Source organism: Sus scrofa, chromosome 3 (assembly GCF_054392235.1).
Source record: "Sus scrofa isolate SSC_HxYL_T2T_F1_AM1 chromosome 3, Sscrofa_HxYL_maternal_Yorkshire_Landrace_v2.0, whole genome shotgun sequence".
In the NCBI taxonomy this organism is placed as follows: Eukaryota; Metazoa; Chordata; class Mammalia; order Artiodactyla; family Suidae; genus Sus; species Sus scrofa.
Genome location: NC_139385.1, coordinates 39,008,210 through 39,025,686, shown reverse-complemented (window position 1 = coordinate 39,025,686; position 17,477 = coordinate 39,008,210). Strand labels below are relative to the sequence as shown.

At 36.9% G+C, this 17,477-nt stretch overlaps 1 protein-coding gene across 26 annotated transcripts in view; it reads left to right on the top strand.

Annotated features, from left to right (window-relative positions):
• ATF7IP2 (activating transcription factor 7 interacting protein 2) overlaps positions 1–17,477 on the top strand; it is a 75,483-nt gene that overhangs the window by 15,308 nt on the left and 42,698 nt on the right. For 16 of the 26 annotated variants that reach the window (XR_014840824.1, XR_014840823.1, XR_014840826.1 and 13 more), the window contains 4 exons: positions 5,980–6,833; positions 7,865–7,989; positions 13,492–13,626; positions 14,471–14,569. Coding sequence is in view for 8 of the 26 variants with exons in the window: in XM_021086651.2 (XP_020942310.2) it covers positions 5,990–6,833; positions 7,865–7,989; positions 13,492–13,626; positions 14,471–14,569 (1,203 nt within the window). In the remaining 18 variants the exon portion in view is untranslated. The remainder of the gene's footprint in view (positions 1–5,979; positions 6,834–7,864; positions 7,990–13,491; positions 13,627–14,470; positions 14,570–17,477) is intronic. The other 10 variants (XR_014840836.1, XR_014840833.1, XR_014840834.1 and 7 more) reach the window with 3 other exon arrangements.

Sequence of the window (17,477 nt, the reverse complement as noted above, 5' to 3'; positions counted from 1 at the left end):
GAGATCTACCCTAGAAAATGTTCCGTGTGCCTTGAGAAGAGTGTGTATTCTACTGCTTTTGGATGGAATGTTCTATAAATATCTATTAAGTCCATGTTGTCTAATGTATCATTTAAGGCCTGTGTTTCCTTGTTAATTTTCTGTCTGGATGCTCTGTCCATTGCTGTAAGTGGAGTGTTAAAGTTCCCTGTTCTTACTGTGTTATTTTCAGTTTCTCCTTTTAAGGTTGTTAGCAGTTGCCTTATGTATTGAAGTGATCCTATGTTGGGTTTATTTATATTTACAATTGTTACATCTTCTTGGATTGATCCTTTGACATTATGTAATGTCCTCGTTTTTCTCCTATTATATTTTTTATTTTAAGATCTATTTTGTCTGATAAGAGTATTGCTACTCCAGCTTGCTTTTGATTTCCATTTCCATGGAATATTTTCTTCCATCCTCTCACTTTCAGTTGGTATGTGTCACTAGAACTGAAGTGGGTCTCTTGAAGACAGCGTGTATATGGTTCTTGTTTTTGTATCCTTTTGGCCAGTCTGTGTCTTTTGGTTAGGTCATTTAATCCATTTACATTTAAGGTAATTATTTATATGTATGTTCTCATTGCCATTTTATTATTTGTTTGGGATTTGTTTTTGTTGGTCTTTTTTCTTCCCTTCCTTTGTTCTCTTGTGGTTTGAAGACTATCTTTAGTGTTGTGTTTGGATTGCTTTTTCTTATTTGTGTGTGTTTCTGTTGTAGATTTTTGGTTTGCAGTTATCATGAAATTTTGATACAGGAGTCTAAATATATATATATATATATAAAACAATATATATACATATAATATATATATAAAATATATATAATATATATATAAAATATATATAACAATATATAAGATTGTTTTAAGTTGGTTGTTTTAAGATTGTTTTGGTCTCTGCAAAACCAAAACATTTATGTGACTTGATTTATTGCAATATTTGGAGTCAGGAACTGAATCTTCAGTATCTCCTAGCTGTGCCGGTATATATCTCAGGGAAATCCAAAATTATATCCCTTTCTCTAACTATAAAAATCAATTCTAAATGAGTTGAGCTAAATTATAAAAGATACATCTTTAAGACCTGAGAAAATATAGATGGCCTGTCTTTCTGACCTTGTGCAGTAGGACAGAACTGTGATTCCAAAGATCTCTGAAATGCAGCTTATTTGATAGTAATGTTCAAATTGGTTGACAAAGTTAAGATGGTGATACAAGTGGTGATATAGTGGATACAATCGAGTTGTTGTCTTTTAAGCTTCCAATAACAAATTAAATTTCACTCAACCTCTCTACAACACATAAACTATTTCTTCACCTTTTAGGTTATTGCCAGTACAGTTGATCCATGACCAACACAAGGGTTAGGGGCATATTTAAAAATCCCAATAAAATTTTACAGTTGGTCCTCTGTTTCCCTGGTTCCACATCCTCTGACTGAACTAACTGTGGATGAATCGGGTAGTACTGTAGTGATTCAGATTTCTGAATGTAAGTGAACCTACTAATTTCAAATCCATGTTGTTGAAGGATGGGCTGTACTTAATTTCTTTGAGCCTTTTACTGGCAGCTTTACTTGTTTCCTTTAAGCATTTTTTGTTTTGTTTCCTTTTATGGCTGCACCCTTGGCATATGGAAGTGCCAGCGCCAGGGATCAAGTCCAAGCTGCAGCTGCAGCCTTTGCCATAATGGCAGCACCACCAAATCCTTTACCCACTGCGCCAGGCCAGTGATTGAACCAGTGCCCACAGAGACAAGCCAGATCATTAATCCACTGCACCAGAGCAGGAATTCCCCCTCTAAGCATTTTGGTGCAATGCAGCACCTCTTTTCAGTATCTTAAGTTTTATCAACTAGGAAATTGTACATGTAAGTATAATGTTGGGCATTTTTTGTTTTTTAAGGCCACACCTGCGGCACATGGAAGTTCCCAGGTTAGGGGTCTAATCAGTGCTATAGCTGCCAGCATGCCACGGCAACACTGGATTCAAGCTGCATCTTCGACCTTGCTGCAGCTTCCAGCAACACTGGATCCTTAACCCACTGAATGAGGCCAGGAATCGAACCCACATCCTTATGGACACTATGTCAGATTATTAACCCTCTGAGCCACAATGGGAACTCCATTTTTTTAATAATGTTTATAAACTTTATGAAAAATTGACTCTTAAGAGTTCTTGTCATGACTCAGCAGAAACAAATTTGACTAGTATCTATGAGGACTCAGGTTTGATCCCTGGCCTCGCTCAGTGGGTTAAGGATCCAGCGTTGCTGTGAGCTGTGGTGTGGGTGCCATACGTAGCTCAGATCTGGCCTTGCTGTAGGCAGGCAGCTATGGTTCTGATTCAACCCCTAGCCTGGGAACCTCCATATGCGGAAGGCAAGGCCCTAAAAAGAAAAAAAAAAAAAATCATCTCTGAGAAATTCCTAGTATATATTCATTCTGCTTTCCTATTATATATGTTTATCACTGTTCCATGTCCTCCAATAGACTAGAAGACTTCTTTGTCACCAGTAGGCCTCACTATTACACTAGTTACCATGGGGTAGGAAAGGATTTCTCAAAAGAAGAGGGACGAATTTTTAGCATAAAAGAAAAAAATGTAAATAAATTTGTCTACATTAAAATTAGGAAAAGACAAACCACAGAATGGAAGAACATGTAACTCAACAAAACAAAAGATTGACAAAGGATTATTCATATGTAAAAATGATTTATTGATTTCTCTTTAAAACTAAATGATAAAAGACAACCCACTAGAAAAAAATGAGCAAGACATAACCAGGAATTTCACAGACAAGGAAACATGTATAGCCAGTAAACATGAAAAAAATGCCAATAATTAGGGAAATACAAATTAAGACCCTGAGACATACATCTGTATCCAAGTAGATTGGTAAATATTAAGTGTAGCAATACCAAGAGCTCAAGAGGAAGTGGGTAGTGGTAACTTTTACACCCTGCCCACAGGAATGTAAATTAGTGTAGCTGCTTTGGAAAATAATTGGCTTTCCTGAAAAGCTGAAAATTTGTATAACTTAATTGCTACCTAACATACCCACTCAAGAAATCTTTACAAATAGACACCTTAAAACAAAAATATTCACAGCAGCAATATTAGTAAGAAAAAAATAAAAATGACTCAAATAGTTTTCATAGGTAACTAAATAAACAAGTTCTGTTTTACTGACCCAATGGATTATTATAATTCCATGAAAATATATGAATTATTGCTATACATAATCACATGCATGAATTGGGGAATATGAGTGAAAAACAAGTATTAGAAAACTATAGTTTGCTCAAAAATACATGTAACTAAACTATATTGTTCACACACGACATTTATGATGAAACTAATTTGCAATTTATGATGAAACTAATTTGTAGCTATATAAACTCAAAAATCAGGGTATAGATTGCTTCAGGGTGGAGAAGGGGGGAGGGGCATGGTATGGGGAAATATAGGTAAATGCTATTTACTGGTGTCATTTGGTTGAATGGTGGGTGGTTCAAAACTATGCAGTATTTTCAGTATGTTGTTATGCTTCATAATTAGCACGTATTTTTATGTATCAAGTGCATAAAACTTTGAGATAAATATGCCTTTAGGTAGCCTATTCATCCCCAAGTTTTTAGAAATTTTCACTAGTTTGGACCTTTTCCGAAGGCCCTGAGATGAACCATGGTTAGATGTTTTTGTAGGACTTAAAAAAGTAAGATGTTTTCAATGTAATCATTTAAGACTGCTCTCTTGATCTTGATTTCTCCTTACCTTTGTATCACCTGGCAGTAGAACAGCGTCAGGCATTTTGTGACTGGAGATTAGACTTAGTGTGGTTTTGATAGGATATATTTGTGGCTCACAGTCACTTTTGAGTATAGGCAATATTGACTATCAGCCTGATTGTAATGGGAATTCTGTGGTGCCTGGCACCTGAAATATGTAATTAGTGAAGAACCAAAGATTGAAATTTATGGAGGCAGAAGATAGGAAAGTTTTTCCAGTTATTTGATGTTTAAAATTATAAGTAGGGAGAATTCCCTGGTGGCTGACTGGTTAAGGATCAGGCATTGTCATTGTGGTGATTTGGGTCACTACCATAGCTCGGGTTCATTCGATGGCCCTGGAACTTCTGGATGCAGCAGGCATGGAAAAAACAAAATAAGTAGGGGATTTAGTTCTCATAGATTTCCAGTCAAAAGAGAACTTTTCTTTTGTTAGAAGTACATCCAGTAACATGACACATTCAATTAAAAATTCACCATATATGGTGGGTTTTTTAAATTGGATTTCTGCCTTTCAAATAAAATGTGTTTTTATGGGGTACAAAGCTGCAGCAGTACCAATGAGAATTTATGTCTTTAGGTGAAGTTGATTGTTTTATGCATACTGATTGTCAATTTAAAAACTAACCCAGAGCAGACTGACAAATTGTGGCATATTCAAATGATGGGATACAGCAACAAGAAAGAAACAGTCTACCGTCACACACAATATGTGTGTGAATCTCAAAAATATACAGAAGAGTGAAAGAAGCCAGACACTAAAGTACTTTATAATTTCATTTGTTTAAAGTATAAAAGCTGGCCTAGGCTCATCTGTGCTATTAGAAGACAGGATATCATTCACCCCTGGGAGGGGGAGAGCCAGTAACTAAAAGGAGTATGAGGGGACTTCTAAGGAACTGGAATTATTCTCTTTTTTATTCTTTCATTTTTATAGGGTTTTTTTTTCCAGTCTTCATTTTTTTTAATTTTAATGTTTTTAACTCAATTAATTTTATTACATTTATAGTTATACAACAATCATCACAACCCAGTTTTACAGCATTTCCATCCCAGATCGCCAGCCCATCCCTCCCATGCCCCTAACCTGTCTCCTTTGAAAACCATAAGTTTTTTAAAGTCTGTGAGTCAGTGCCTGTTCCACTAAGAAGTTCACTGTGTCCTTTTTTAAGATTCCACATTTAAGTGACAGCATATGACAGTATCTCACTGACAGACTTCATTTTTTTTTAAGAGTAGTTTTAGACTCACAGCAAAATTAAGCGGAAGATAGCCTCCCCCATTATCAACAACCATAGGATATGTGTGCTTTTCTGTATGTATATTATACTTAAGTAAAAGGTTTGAAAAAGAAAAAGACTTCAAAAATGAAAAAACGTAAGAATTGATCAGTTTTGCTAGAGAAAAACTTTGATTTGTCCAGTTTTTCTCAGTGGGGAATATTATAAAAATAGTCTTTATGAAGAGGCACACAGTATATAGTTATATAGGAAAAATAGAATTTTATATCAAGCCTTTAATTAATGAAAGTGTACTATTTTTCCGGGTTTTCTTATGTTTATGTTTACATAACAGGTTTTTGAAATTTGAACTTTGTCATTTTTTTTTTCTTGCTATAAATAAATATTCACCTCAACCTTTAGGTACAAATCCTAGAACTTTTCCTGATCAAATGGTATACTGAATAAAAAGAATATAGTAAATGAAAACTTCAAGTAAGAAAATAGATAATGATAAATTATTCAGGTGGTTTGACTGAATTATTGTACCTTAAAAGGTCTTCGATTCTGTCTTTGAGTAATAAGGGCTCTATAGGAAGTTCTGTTGTGGCTCAGCGGTAATAAACCCAACTGGTGTCCATGAGGAGGCAGGTTCGATACCTGACCTCACTTATTAAGGATCCAGCATTGCCATGAGCTGTAGTGTAGGTTGCAGACACAGCTTGGATCCCACTGGTCGTGGCTGTGGTGTAGGCCAGCAGCTGTAGCTCAGATTTGACCCCTATCTGGGAACTCCCATATGCAATGGGCGCGGCCCTAAAAAGACCAAAAAAAAAAAAAAATCTAAGTCTGGAAAGATAGTCTCAATGTTATTTTAGTATTGTAAATATATGTTAGCTTTTGTTTGCTAGAGAAATGGATTTAAAATATGGTATCTTAAATTCTAGGATATAAAAAATGGCAAGTCCAGATAGAAGTAAACGGAAGATATTAAAAGCCAAAAAAACAATGCCTGCAAGTTGCCGGAAGCAAATAGAGATCTTGAAAAAGTCAAAGAATGTTGTTGAAGCACCGAAAACAGCAGCTCCTGGGAATAATGTGTCAAGTGATAATCAGAATTCAAGTACTGGTATCATTAGCAAATGTAGACATTTTGAAAATGATGCTTCTTCAGTGGAGTCTTCCAAAAATTCAGTATGTTCACCAAAAAGTAAATTATTTTCTCAGAATCTAATAAAACCACCAGAAATTGTTGATTCAGAACCAAGATTGGAATACACTGAAGAACAAGTTGGGTACCCTTATGAAAAACCAAGTGAAACAATACAGTCTCCCGGGAAACTCTTTACACAAGAGGCAGAAGATTCACAAAACACTTCTGAAAACCATTTTGAATGTCAGGCAAATATAACAAGATCCTGTTTTGAACATGAAGAGAATTGTGATATGAAATCCATTTGCTGTCATCCATCCAGGGAACTGACTGGTGTAGTTCAAATGCCAAAGTCTTCAATAACCAATACCTTGGATGTTAAGAGAATTGATAAGATAGTTTCCTATTTAGAAACAAACTTCAACTCTGAGTTACATGATAAAAGGCAAAATGACATTTTAAGTTCAGATACCCCTTTTGTGCCTGTAGATAAAATACCTAAGTTGGTAAATTCAGTCATTTCCAGTAACTGTGCTGCTGACATTTTGAAAAGTGAAGAATCCTGTAGAACCTGTCATTCCAGCATTTTAAATTGTCAAAGTACAGACACAACGTGGCTGCCCTCACTTGACACTGATAGTAATAACAGTAAGTATATACTTAAGCATCTGTTGAAGAAATTAAAATAGTTACTTTTCTTTGGGGGATTTTATAATTTCAGATATAAAAACAGTAGAGCACATATAGACAGGAAAAAAGTAAATGATGACAATAGTTGTTTCAGAGTATCTTGTTTCTGAACCATTCTTGGCGGGAGAGGGGTAATGGTATCCTCTGTGTCTAAAGGGAAATAAATTCTGGGAAAGAAGGAATCAGTCACTTTGAGAGTACAAAATCAAAAGGTGGTTTATGGCAGTCGTTTGATTTATTTCATTTACTTTCTTTTTTTGAAATTTTATTAGATTAATGAGGCTAGTTGAAAGAGAGAGTGGGTTTTTTAAATTGCTGGTGAACCCATTTCTTTCCATAGAAGTTGACCTGTATATCACATGCTGAATATAAGCTGATAGATAATAGGGACATATATGCATATACATACATGCAGGTATGTGTGTAAAGTGAGAGAGAAATGCATCAAATCATTAACCAGTGAAGTTCTAGGGTTATAAAATAGCAAAAGTAATTTCATTGAAAGTAGAGTGTTTTTGTAGGTTAATGAAATAGAAGAAAAGATTGATTTCATAGGAAAAAATTATATGTGTTTTCTCGGCTAGGCTTCAGGGTGATCATTTAACAAGATGAATTTCAAATTGCTAAAAATAATAGAATCGCCTATTAAAAATATGTAGGACTGCATAAGTAACTATAAAAATAGACTGCTTAAGTAACTGTAAACAGAAGATCAAATGCTATAACTTGTTCAGTTTTTGTTGGAATTAAATGTATATTAAATAAGGTTGAAGGGAAAGTCTATCTAGAGACCAGGACCCTACTTAAGATACTCTTTTTTTTTTTTAAGGATTAGTTTGTCAGAATTTTTTATACAGTTAGATTTTCTAAAAAAATGCTGCCATGGTCATGTTTTAGATTTTACTGCTTAGAGGCCTGTAAGTTAGAGAATTCCCCTGATTCCTTCATTAGAAGGAATATTTTTATCTCTGATGTTTCCATCTCCCAAGGCCATAATCAGAAGAAGAGGATGTTTTCAGAAAGCAAAGAAAATGTTAAGCGTGTGAAAACTTCAGAGCAAATTAATGAAAATATTTGTGTAGCTCTGGAAAAGCAAACGGCATTGCTGGAACAGGTAAAATATTGGGGCTTAAATATTTGCTTCAGAAACTTTTGATTAGTAAAAATTGACGAAGGTTAATCTACGCAGTGAGTACGGATGACTTTCACTTGATGCACAGCTTGTACATAAAATCTGGGAGTTCCCATTGTGGCTCAGTGGATTAAGAATCTGACTAGTATCCATTAGGATGCAGGTTCAATTCCTGGCCTCACTCAGTGGGTGTTAAGGATCCCGTGTTGCTGCAAGCTGCAGTGTAGGTTGCAGATGTGTCTTGGATCTGGTGTGGCTGTGGCATAGGCCAGTAGTTATAGCTCCAATTCAGACTCTAGCCTCGAAGCTTCCATATGCTGCAGGTGCTGCCAAAACACACACACACACACACACACACACACACACACACCCTGAATCCTCAGGCGGAAGTATTAGGGAAAGATATGCTGCAGGTGCTGCCAAAACACACACACACACACACACACACACACACACACACACACACACACACACACACACACACACACACACACACACACACACACACCCTGAATCCTCAGGCGGAAGTATTAGGGAAAGATATGCTGCAGGTGCTGCCAAAACACACACACACACACACACACACACACACACACACACACACACACACACACACACACACACACACACACACACACACACACACCCTGAATCCTCAGGCGGAAGTATTAGGGAAAGATATGCTGCAGGTGCTGCCAAAACACACACACACACACACACACACACACACACACACACACACACACACACACACACACACACACACACACACACACACACACACACACACACACACACACACACACACACACACCCTGAATCCTCAGGCGGAAGTATTAGGGAAAGATAATTGTTACATCACCAAAACATCTCCAGATCCTTGAAAATGATCCTATGCAGAGTTACCGACAGAAACGTCTGGGTGGAGGGCTAACGTAGACAGAAAATGAGCTTTTCAGTCAGTATTATGCTCAAATCTCTTTTGAGCTTTGTGAACAATCTCTTTTGTACTGGTCATGGGGTTCTTTGATATGCAGATATAGCTGTTTGTAGACCTTATCATAGCTGACCACTACTTCATAGACTCAGGCAACTCAGAAGTCCATTGCAAAGTCCTGCTACATTCAGGTTTACTTACCCCAATTTCCAAGTTTACACAGATATGCAGTAATATCTAACATTTTGCTTTTATAGCATCATGAAATGCATGCTTTTATTTTTGCCTTATTTCATCTCATTGTAGTACAGTTTCCATACATATCTAATCGACTCTGAGTTTGAGTCATGTGCTTTAATTTTAGTAGGTTCTGTAATCAATATTTGTTTTGATGATCATGGTTTGCTGTTTTATTACCACTGAAAAGCCACAAATAAAAGTCATTATGTGATAGATTAATGTGTCTGTCATTAGCTGTAATGGACTAACGTCCCAATCCAAACTATCCTGCTGTTTCAGAAACAAAAAGACTGTTGTTTCTAAAACAAGCTATTATGATTATATAGTTACATATGAGATGAATACATAATAAATGGAAACCTTTTTGAAAGGCTCATGAAGAATCAGCTTAAAAGATGAATCAGGAGTTCCCGTCGTGGCTCAGTGGTTAACGAATCCGACTAGGAACCATGAGGTTGCGGGTTCGGTCCCTGGCCTCGCTCAGTGGGTTAAGGATCCGGCGTTGCCGTGAGCTGTGGTATAGGCTGCAGACACGACTCGGATCCCGCGTTGCTGTGGCTCTGGCGTAGGCCAGTGGCTACAGCTCTGATTCAACCCCTAGCCTGGGAACCTCCATATGCCGCGGGAGCGGCCCAAGAAACAGCAAAAAGACAAAAAAAAAAAAAAAAAGATGAATCAGCAGTCTCCCCCTTTCTATCTTATTCTCTTCTGCAAGACCGAAGGAGACATTAATTTTAAAAAATGTGTAAATACTCTATTGTTTGCAGGGAAGGGGTAGCAGAATATATGTTAAGCATGGATCTAGCTTAAGAGGTTGGAGACTGTTGCTGTGTCTAATTCCTATTGATTAGTATTTGAATTCAGACATAAGTTCTGATATGGACATATAAAGACAAAATTTGAACATTTTAGTTTTACTGGCTCAGAAAAATCAGTGTTTTCATTCACTACTGTTATCTCCCTCACAAAATACTTGGTCCAATTTGACACAGAAAATGGTCCTTTCCAGTGAGGTTTAGGGAATTCGGTGTGTGTGTTATCCTCCCTCACCACTACCACCAAAGTTTCTTGCACATTGTCCAGAGACAACATGGGTTTTAGCTAATTCCTGTCTTTTATCTGTCAGTAACTAGCTCTCCCTCACTTGTTGTTTTGATTCCTGTCTAAACAGTTAGTTCTCTAAATCACATCTGTTTCTATTTCTTTTTTTTTTGCTTTTTAGGGCCGCATCCACGGCATATGGAGGTTCCCAGGCTAGGGGTCAAATCGGAGCTGTAGCTGCTGGCCTACGCCACAGCAACACGGAATCTGAGTCGTGTCTGCAACCTACACCACAGCTCATGGCAATGCCTGATCCCTGACCCACTGAGCAAGGCCAGGGATCAAACCTGCATCCTCATGGATGCTAGTTGGATTTGCTTCCACTGCACCACAATGGGAACTCCTTTTCTTTCTTTCTTTTTTTTTTAATTTGATTTCATTGGAGTGTAGCTGACTTAAAATGTTGTATTAGTTTCAGGTGTACAGCAAAGTGAATCAGCCGTACATATAAATGTATCCATTCTTTTTTTTTTTTTTTTTACCATATAGGTTATTACAAACTTGAATTCCAGTATAATAGGGCCTCCCATTCTGATACTGTTCTTTCCTACTGAGAGAGTTCCAGAGCTGTTGAATCTTTATCTTTTGAAGTTTCATAAGGATCTTAGCCTAGTTGATTCCAGTTAAATTACTGATGTGGGGGGTTTGTTTTCTAAAGTCCAAGTTATTCATTCTACCCACCATCATGGAAAGTTGAGGTAGATTGTATTTGTGTACTTTGTGTGTGTGTATACATGCACACATACATATATACTTATAAACATTTATATATATGTAAATTATATATATAATTGCCAGCTTTTCACCCTTTAGGCCACTTTGCCTGCCATCTGCAAATTTTAGCTAGGACTTCATTTGATTCCATAATTTCAGACAAATTACCACCAGCAGAAGGTATTTGTGAGGTATTTGGTGGTTACTGTCTCTTGCTAAGAAGAGACAACTAACTGAGAGCAAATACCCACTCTACACTAGAGGAATAACCCCTTGGTGGGCAGTTAATGCAAAAGAACCAAGTTTTAAAAGAGTCTGTTTCTAACTGAATCACCAGGAGTATTTGTTTAAATTGTGGTGTCTTAGGCTACTAGTTGAAGACTGTTGTTTTAAGACACTCCATTCTCAAACTTACATGATGAGAATCATTAGTGGTGCCTGTTAATTATACAACTTTCCAGGCCTCTTTCCAGGAAATGTTTCCGTGAATCCAAAGTAGGGCCTAGGAATTTGTGATGTTAACAAGTATTCCATGTGATTCTTTCTCACCAGGAAAGTTTGAAGAACGCTGTGTGGTTTTTGCTTCTTAGCAAAAGAGTATTTCCATATTCAAAACAGTTGCAGAGTTCCTGTCGTGGCGCAGTGGTTAACGAATCCGACTAGGAACCATGAGGTTGCGGGTTCGGTCCCTGCCCTTGCTCAGTGGGTTAACGATCCGGCATTGCCGTGAGCTGTGGTGTAGGTTGCAGACGTGGCTCAGATCCTGCGTTGCTGTGGCTCTGGCGTAGGCCGGTGGCTACAGCTCCGATTGGACCCCTAGCCTGGGAACCTCCATATGCCGCGGGAGTGGCCCAAAGAAATAGCAAAAAGACAAAAAACAAAACAAAACAAAACAAAAAAAAACAGTTGCCTATGTTTCTCCAAGATTCATCAGAGTATGGGCTTACATATTGACCCTAGTCAGTGAGCTAGCAAGCATGCAGTAATCCATAAAAATCACATATGGGTGACAGGTAATGGCTGTCAGTAAAAATAGTATGAGTTTCTGAGCACTTATTTACATAATATATTTTGAGTAGCTATTAATTCAATCAAATATTTAAAAGTTGTGAGTATAAATGACAATCACGTGTAATGTTGAGAAGCCACTTTAAAAACGTTAGTGAAGCATTACAGAAGAAATCAAGGAGAGAATAATATTGGAGAGCAAGAATAATTGGGAATGAGAAGGAAAAATAATCAAATACTGAATATGATTTGGGAATAATCAAATAAAATTACTGAATGACTAATCATCCAGGTGACATCAGTATAAAAGAGTTTAATATAGAAACTGTGGTGTAATTTTGAGCACCGTGAAGCAAGGTATTAGGGGAAAGATATAAATATTGCTAATAAATATCTTGTAAATATATCATGACAGGTTTCATTATTAAGAGAAACTACTCTGCTGTGAAAGTTGTTTAAAGGAGGATACACATTGAGCAAAATGCTGCAGTGGATATTTCTGAACGAATGGTTCAGCAGAGCTATTTGTATCAGTGGGCAATGAGATTAATTATACTCCCTAAAAATAGGCTGGTCTTTCTAGAAACCAGCCAGTTAATGAAATGGATTAGTGTTTCATGTTCTAATTACTATAACCTGATAGAATAGCATGCATTATGCCAGATAGCATTAGTTAAACAATTGTCTTTGGCCTCTTTCAGTTTTAACAATAAGAAAGTCACCCTTGTCCCCACAAAAAAAAAAAAAAAAAAAACTGTAAATAAAGGAGATTTTCTTGCACGTTTATTTCTTTTCAATTCAGTGTTTTCTACTTTATGGAGCTCTTATCCTTTTATTTTCTTATGAAAATCCTATCAGCATCCATAACAAAAAAAATCCTATGAGATATCAACGTTATATGACATCTGCCCATTTGTGGTCAAGGTAAATGAAGCTCAGAGATGTTACAGTTTCCCAAAAGGTCACATAAACTTGTTAATGACAGGGTCAAGGCTCAAATTTTCATAATTTGCTCTATATCTAGTGTAAATCAACCAATCATTTTCACTGGACTTGGGTTTTCAGATAAGTTGAGTCCCTTTTTATGGAGGGGACTTTTATTTAAAAATATAAATGTGATGTATATAAGCTTTTATTGTTCCTTTAATTGAATTATGGGATTCATCTGAAACTATAGGAAACTAATTTTAGCACTAGGAGACAAGTTTTTGTTTGTTTGTTTGTTTGTTTGTTTTCCCCTACGGCCTCTCCTACAGCAGAGACTAAGTTTAATTTTTAACTCAGATATTTAAATATAGATGTGGTCTGCTCAATTTGACATTTAACTTTTATAAAACTTACTGATATAGTGATATAAAAATGAAGTACATTTTATTGGTCACAGTAAATCCAGAAAAGAGCAAAGCTGTTTTTAAGAAGTAGAAGATAAAATTGCTTTTAAATTTGAAACATGGGCTGTTTTGGTTTTTATTTTAAAATTCTAGGTCAAACATTTGATTCGACAGGAGATCTGTAGTATAAATTACAAACTATTCGATAACAAACTGAAAGAATTGACTGAACGTATTGGGAAGACACAGTGCAGGAATAAACATGAAGCGATAGCTGATCAACTCTTCGTAAGTTTCTGATTTCATTTGATTTCGTTTGAGCCCTTTTAAAAAGTAGAATTTGACATTTAACATGTTAGGAAAGGAAAACAATAAAGATGGACCCAAATCTGATCCCTAGCCACAACCCTGGTGTACTATATTATAGGTAATGGTATTTATTTATTTGCTTATTTATTTATTGCTTTTTAAGGCTGAACCCGCGGCATATGGAGGATCCCAGGCTAGGGGTCGAATCAGAGCTGCAGTTGCTGGCCTACACCACAGCTACAGCAATGCCAGATCCGAGCCGTGTCTGCAACCTACACCACAGCTCATGGCAACACCAGATCCCTAACCCACTGATAAAGGCTGGATCAAACCGATGTCCTCATGGATGTTAGATTCGCTAACTGCTGAGCCACGACAGAAACTCCCTCATAGGTAATAGAATTTATTATATCTCAGCAATATTGGCCCTTGAGAAGTACTTGTAGAACTGTCAACAGTTCTGTATCAGCTGACAGTTTCTTTTAATTCAAAATATATTCTATATTAGATATTCTACAAGTCGTTACATGCTTTCTTCAGGTTTTTTGTTTGTTTTACTCTTTGAGGTTATTAGCTAATTGGTGTTTATACCAACATTAATTTTATTGTGGACCACATAGAAGTTTGTTCTTTTTAATCTTACATTCTCAAAAGTTTTATACTAGCATCAAACCTGATTTAAATGTGTGGCTTACATAAGAATTTCTCATTTATTTGGTGGATGCCTGAGTCTCAGGAAACTATGTTGGTGAATACTTTTCTCCCCATCTCTACATGATATATTATTTGGTCCTCTGGTTTTGTGTTTGTTTTTCTTTTCTAGGCAAAAATAGCAAAACTTCAAAGACGTATTAAATCGGTATTGTTATCTCAAAGGAATTGTTTGGAACCAAACACGGTATCCAGTAATACAACCTGCAAGGTTGGTATTAATATATAGGAGTTTTGATAACTTCCTTGACCCACAATATAAGCAATTGGATTTTAAGAATGGAATATATTTCCAAACAAATATGCAAGGTTTAAAAGACAATAAATTTATACTTAGAATGTTTCTATGACTCTAATCTCTGGAGAAGATACCCTCAGGTAGCCAAAAGTAAATGTCACTTGTGTTTCTTTCACAAAGTGAGCAGAGAGGTGACTTGTGATTGCTTAGCCTGCCTCCCTCCCCACCATTTTATCATGATGAAAACTTTCAAACGTACAAAGAAAAGCTGAAAATGTGCTATTAATTTTTTTAATTTAATTATAGTCGATTTATAGTGTTCTGTCAATTTCTGCTGTGCAACAATGACCCAGTTATACATACACACACATATATATACACATTCTTTTTTTTTACATAATCCTCCTTCATTTTCCATCACAAGTGAATAGAGTTCCCTATGCGATACAGCAGGATCCCACTGCTTATCCACTCCATGTGTAATAGTTTGTATCTACTAACCTCAAATCTCCAAGTCCATGAGTTTGTTTCTTTTCTGTAGATAGGTTCATTTGTGCTGTATATTAGATTCCACGTGTAAGTGATATCATATGGTAGTTGTCCTTCTCTTTCTGACTTACTTCACTTAGTATGAGAGTCTTTAGGAGCTCCCTTTGTGGCTCAGCAGTTAACGAATCTGACTAGCATCCATGAGGACACAGGTTCATTCCCTGACCTTGCTCAGTGAGTTAAGGATTCAGCGTTGCCATGAGCTGTGGTGTAGGTCGCAGATGCAGCTCAGATCCTGTTTTCCTGTGGTTTTGGCATGGGCCAGCAGCTACAGCTCCGATTTGACCCCTAGCCTGGGAACGTCCATATGCCACAAGTATGGCCTGAAAAAAGCAAAACGAAACAAACAAACAACAACAACAACAACAACAAAAAAAAAAACAAGGAAAAGAGTACCTAGTTCCATCCATATTGTTGCAGGTGGCATTATTTTGTTCTTTTTATGGCTGAGTAACATTCCATTGTATCTATGTACCACATCTTAATCCATTTATCTGCCCATGGACATTTAGGTTGTTTCCATGTCTTGACTATTGTGAATAGTACTGCAATGAGCATAGGGGCGCATGTATCTTTTTCAGTGAAAGCTGTGTCCAAGTATATGCCCAGGAGTGGGATTCCTGGGTCATATGTAGTTTTCTGAGGATCATCCGTACTGTTTTCCTTAGTGGTTGTATCAGTTTACATTCCCACCAGCAGTATAGGAGGGTTCCCTTTTCTCCACACTCTCTCCAGCATTTGTTATTTGTAGACTTACTCATGATGGCCATTCTGACTGGTGTGAGGTGACCTCATTGTAGTTTTAATGTGCATTTTTCAAATAATTAGTGATGTTGAGCATTTTTTCATGTGCCTGTTGGCCATACATATGCCTTCTTTGGAGAAATGTCTATTCAGGTCTTCTGCCCATTTTTCAGTTGAGTTTTGGTTTTTTGTTTGTTTTTTGTTTTTTTGCTGTTGAGTTGTATGAGTTGTTTGTATATTTTGGAAATTAGGCCCTCGTTAGTTGCATCCTTTGAAAGTATTTTCTCCCATTCTGTAAGTTGTCTTTTTTGTTCTTCTTATGGTTTCCTTTGCTGTGCAAAAGTTTGTAAGTTTGATTAGGTCCCACTGATTTATTTTTGTTTTTATTTCTGTTGCTTGGGAGACTGACCTAAAAAAACATTTGTATGGTAGACAGCAGAAAATGCTTTACTTATGTTCTCTCCTAGGAGTTTGATGGTGTCTTGCCTTATGTTTAAGTCTTTCAGCCATTTTGAGTTGATTTTTGTGCATGGTGTGAGGGTGTGTTCTAGTTTCATTGATTCACATGCACCTGTCCAGTTTTCCCAGCACCACTTGCTGAAGGGGCTGTCTTTTTCCTGTAATATGTTCTTGCCTCCTTGTTGAAGATTAATTGACCATAGGTTCTGGATTTATTTCTGTTCCATTGGTCTGTCAGTTTTTGTACCAGTACCACACTGTCTTGATTATTGTAGCTTTGTAATAGTGTCTGAAGTCTGGGAGAGAGATGCCTCCTGCTTGTTTTTTTCCCTTCAGGATTGCTTTGGCAATTCTGGGTCTTTTATGGTTCCACAAAGATTTTCGGATTGTTTGTTCTAGTTCTGTGAAAAATGGGTAATTTGATAGAGATTGCATTGAATCTGTAGATTGCTTTGGGTAGTATGGCCATTTTAAGAAAATTAATTCTTCCAGTCCATGAGCATGGAATATCTTTCCATTTCTTTGAACCCTCTTTAATTTCCTTGATTAATGTTTTATAGTTCTTAGCATATAAGTCTTTCACCTCCTTGGTCAGGTTTATTCCTAGGTATTCAGTTTTTTGGAGTGCAATTTTAAAACGTATTTTTATATTCCTTTTCTAATATTTCATTGTTAACATACAGAAATGAAGTTGATTCCTAAATGTTAACCTTGTATACTGATACTTTGCTGAATTTATTGATCAGTTCGAGTAGTTTTTGTGTGAAGTCAGCTTTGTGCTTTGACTGTGGGTTTGTCATAAATGGCTTTCATTATGTTAAGGTATGTTCCCTCTCTACCCACCTTGGTAAGAGGTGTTTTTTTTTGTTTTGTTTTTTGGGTTTTTTTTTGTTTTTTTTAGGGCCACACTTGTGGCATATGAAAGTTCCCAGGCTAGGGGTTGAATCTTAGCTGCAGCTGCCAGCCTTTGCCACAGCAGTGTGGGACCTGAGCTGCATCTGCAACCTACACCACAGCACATGGCAACACTGGATCCCTTACCCACTGAGCGAGGCCAGGGATTGAACCTGCATCCTCATGGATACTAGCTGGATTCGTTTCCCCTGCACCACAACGGGAACTCCCTGGT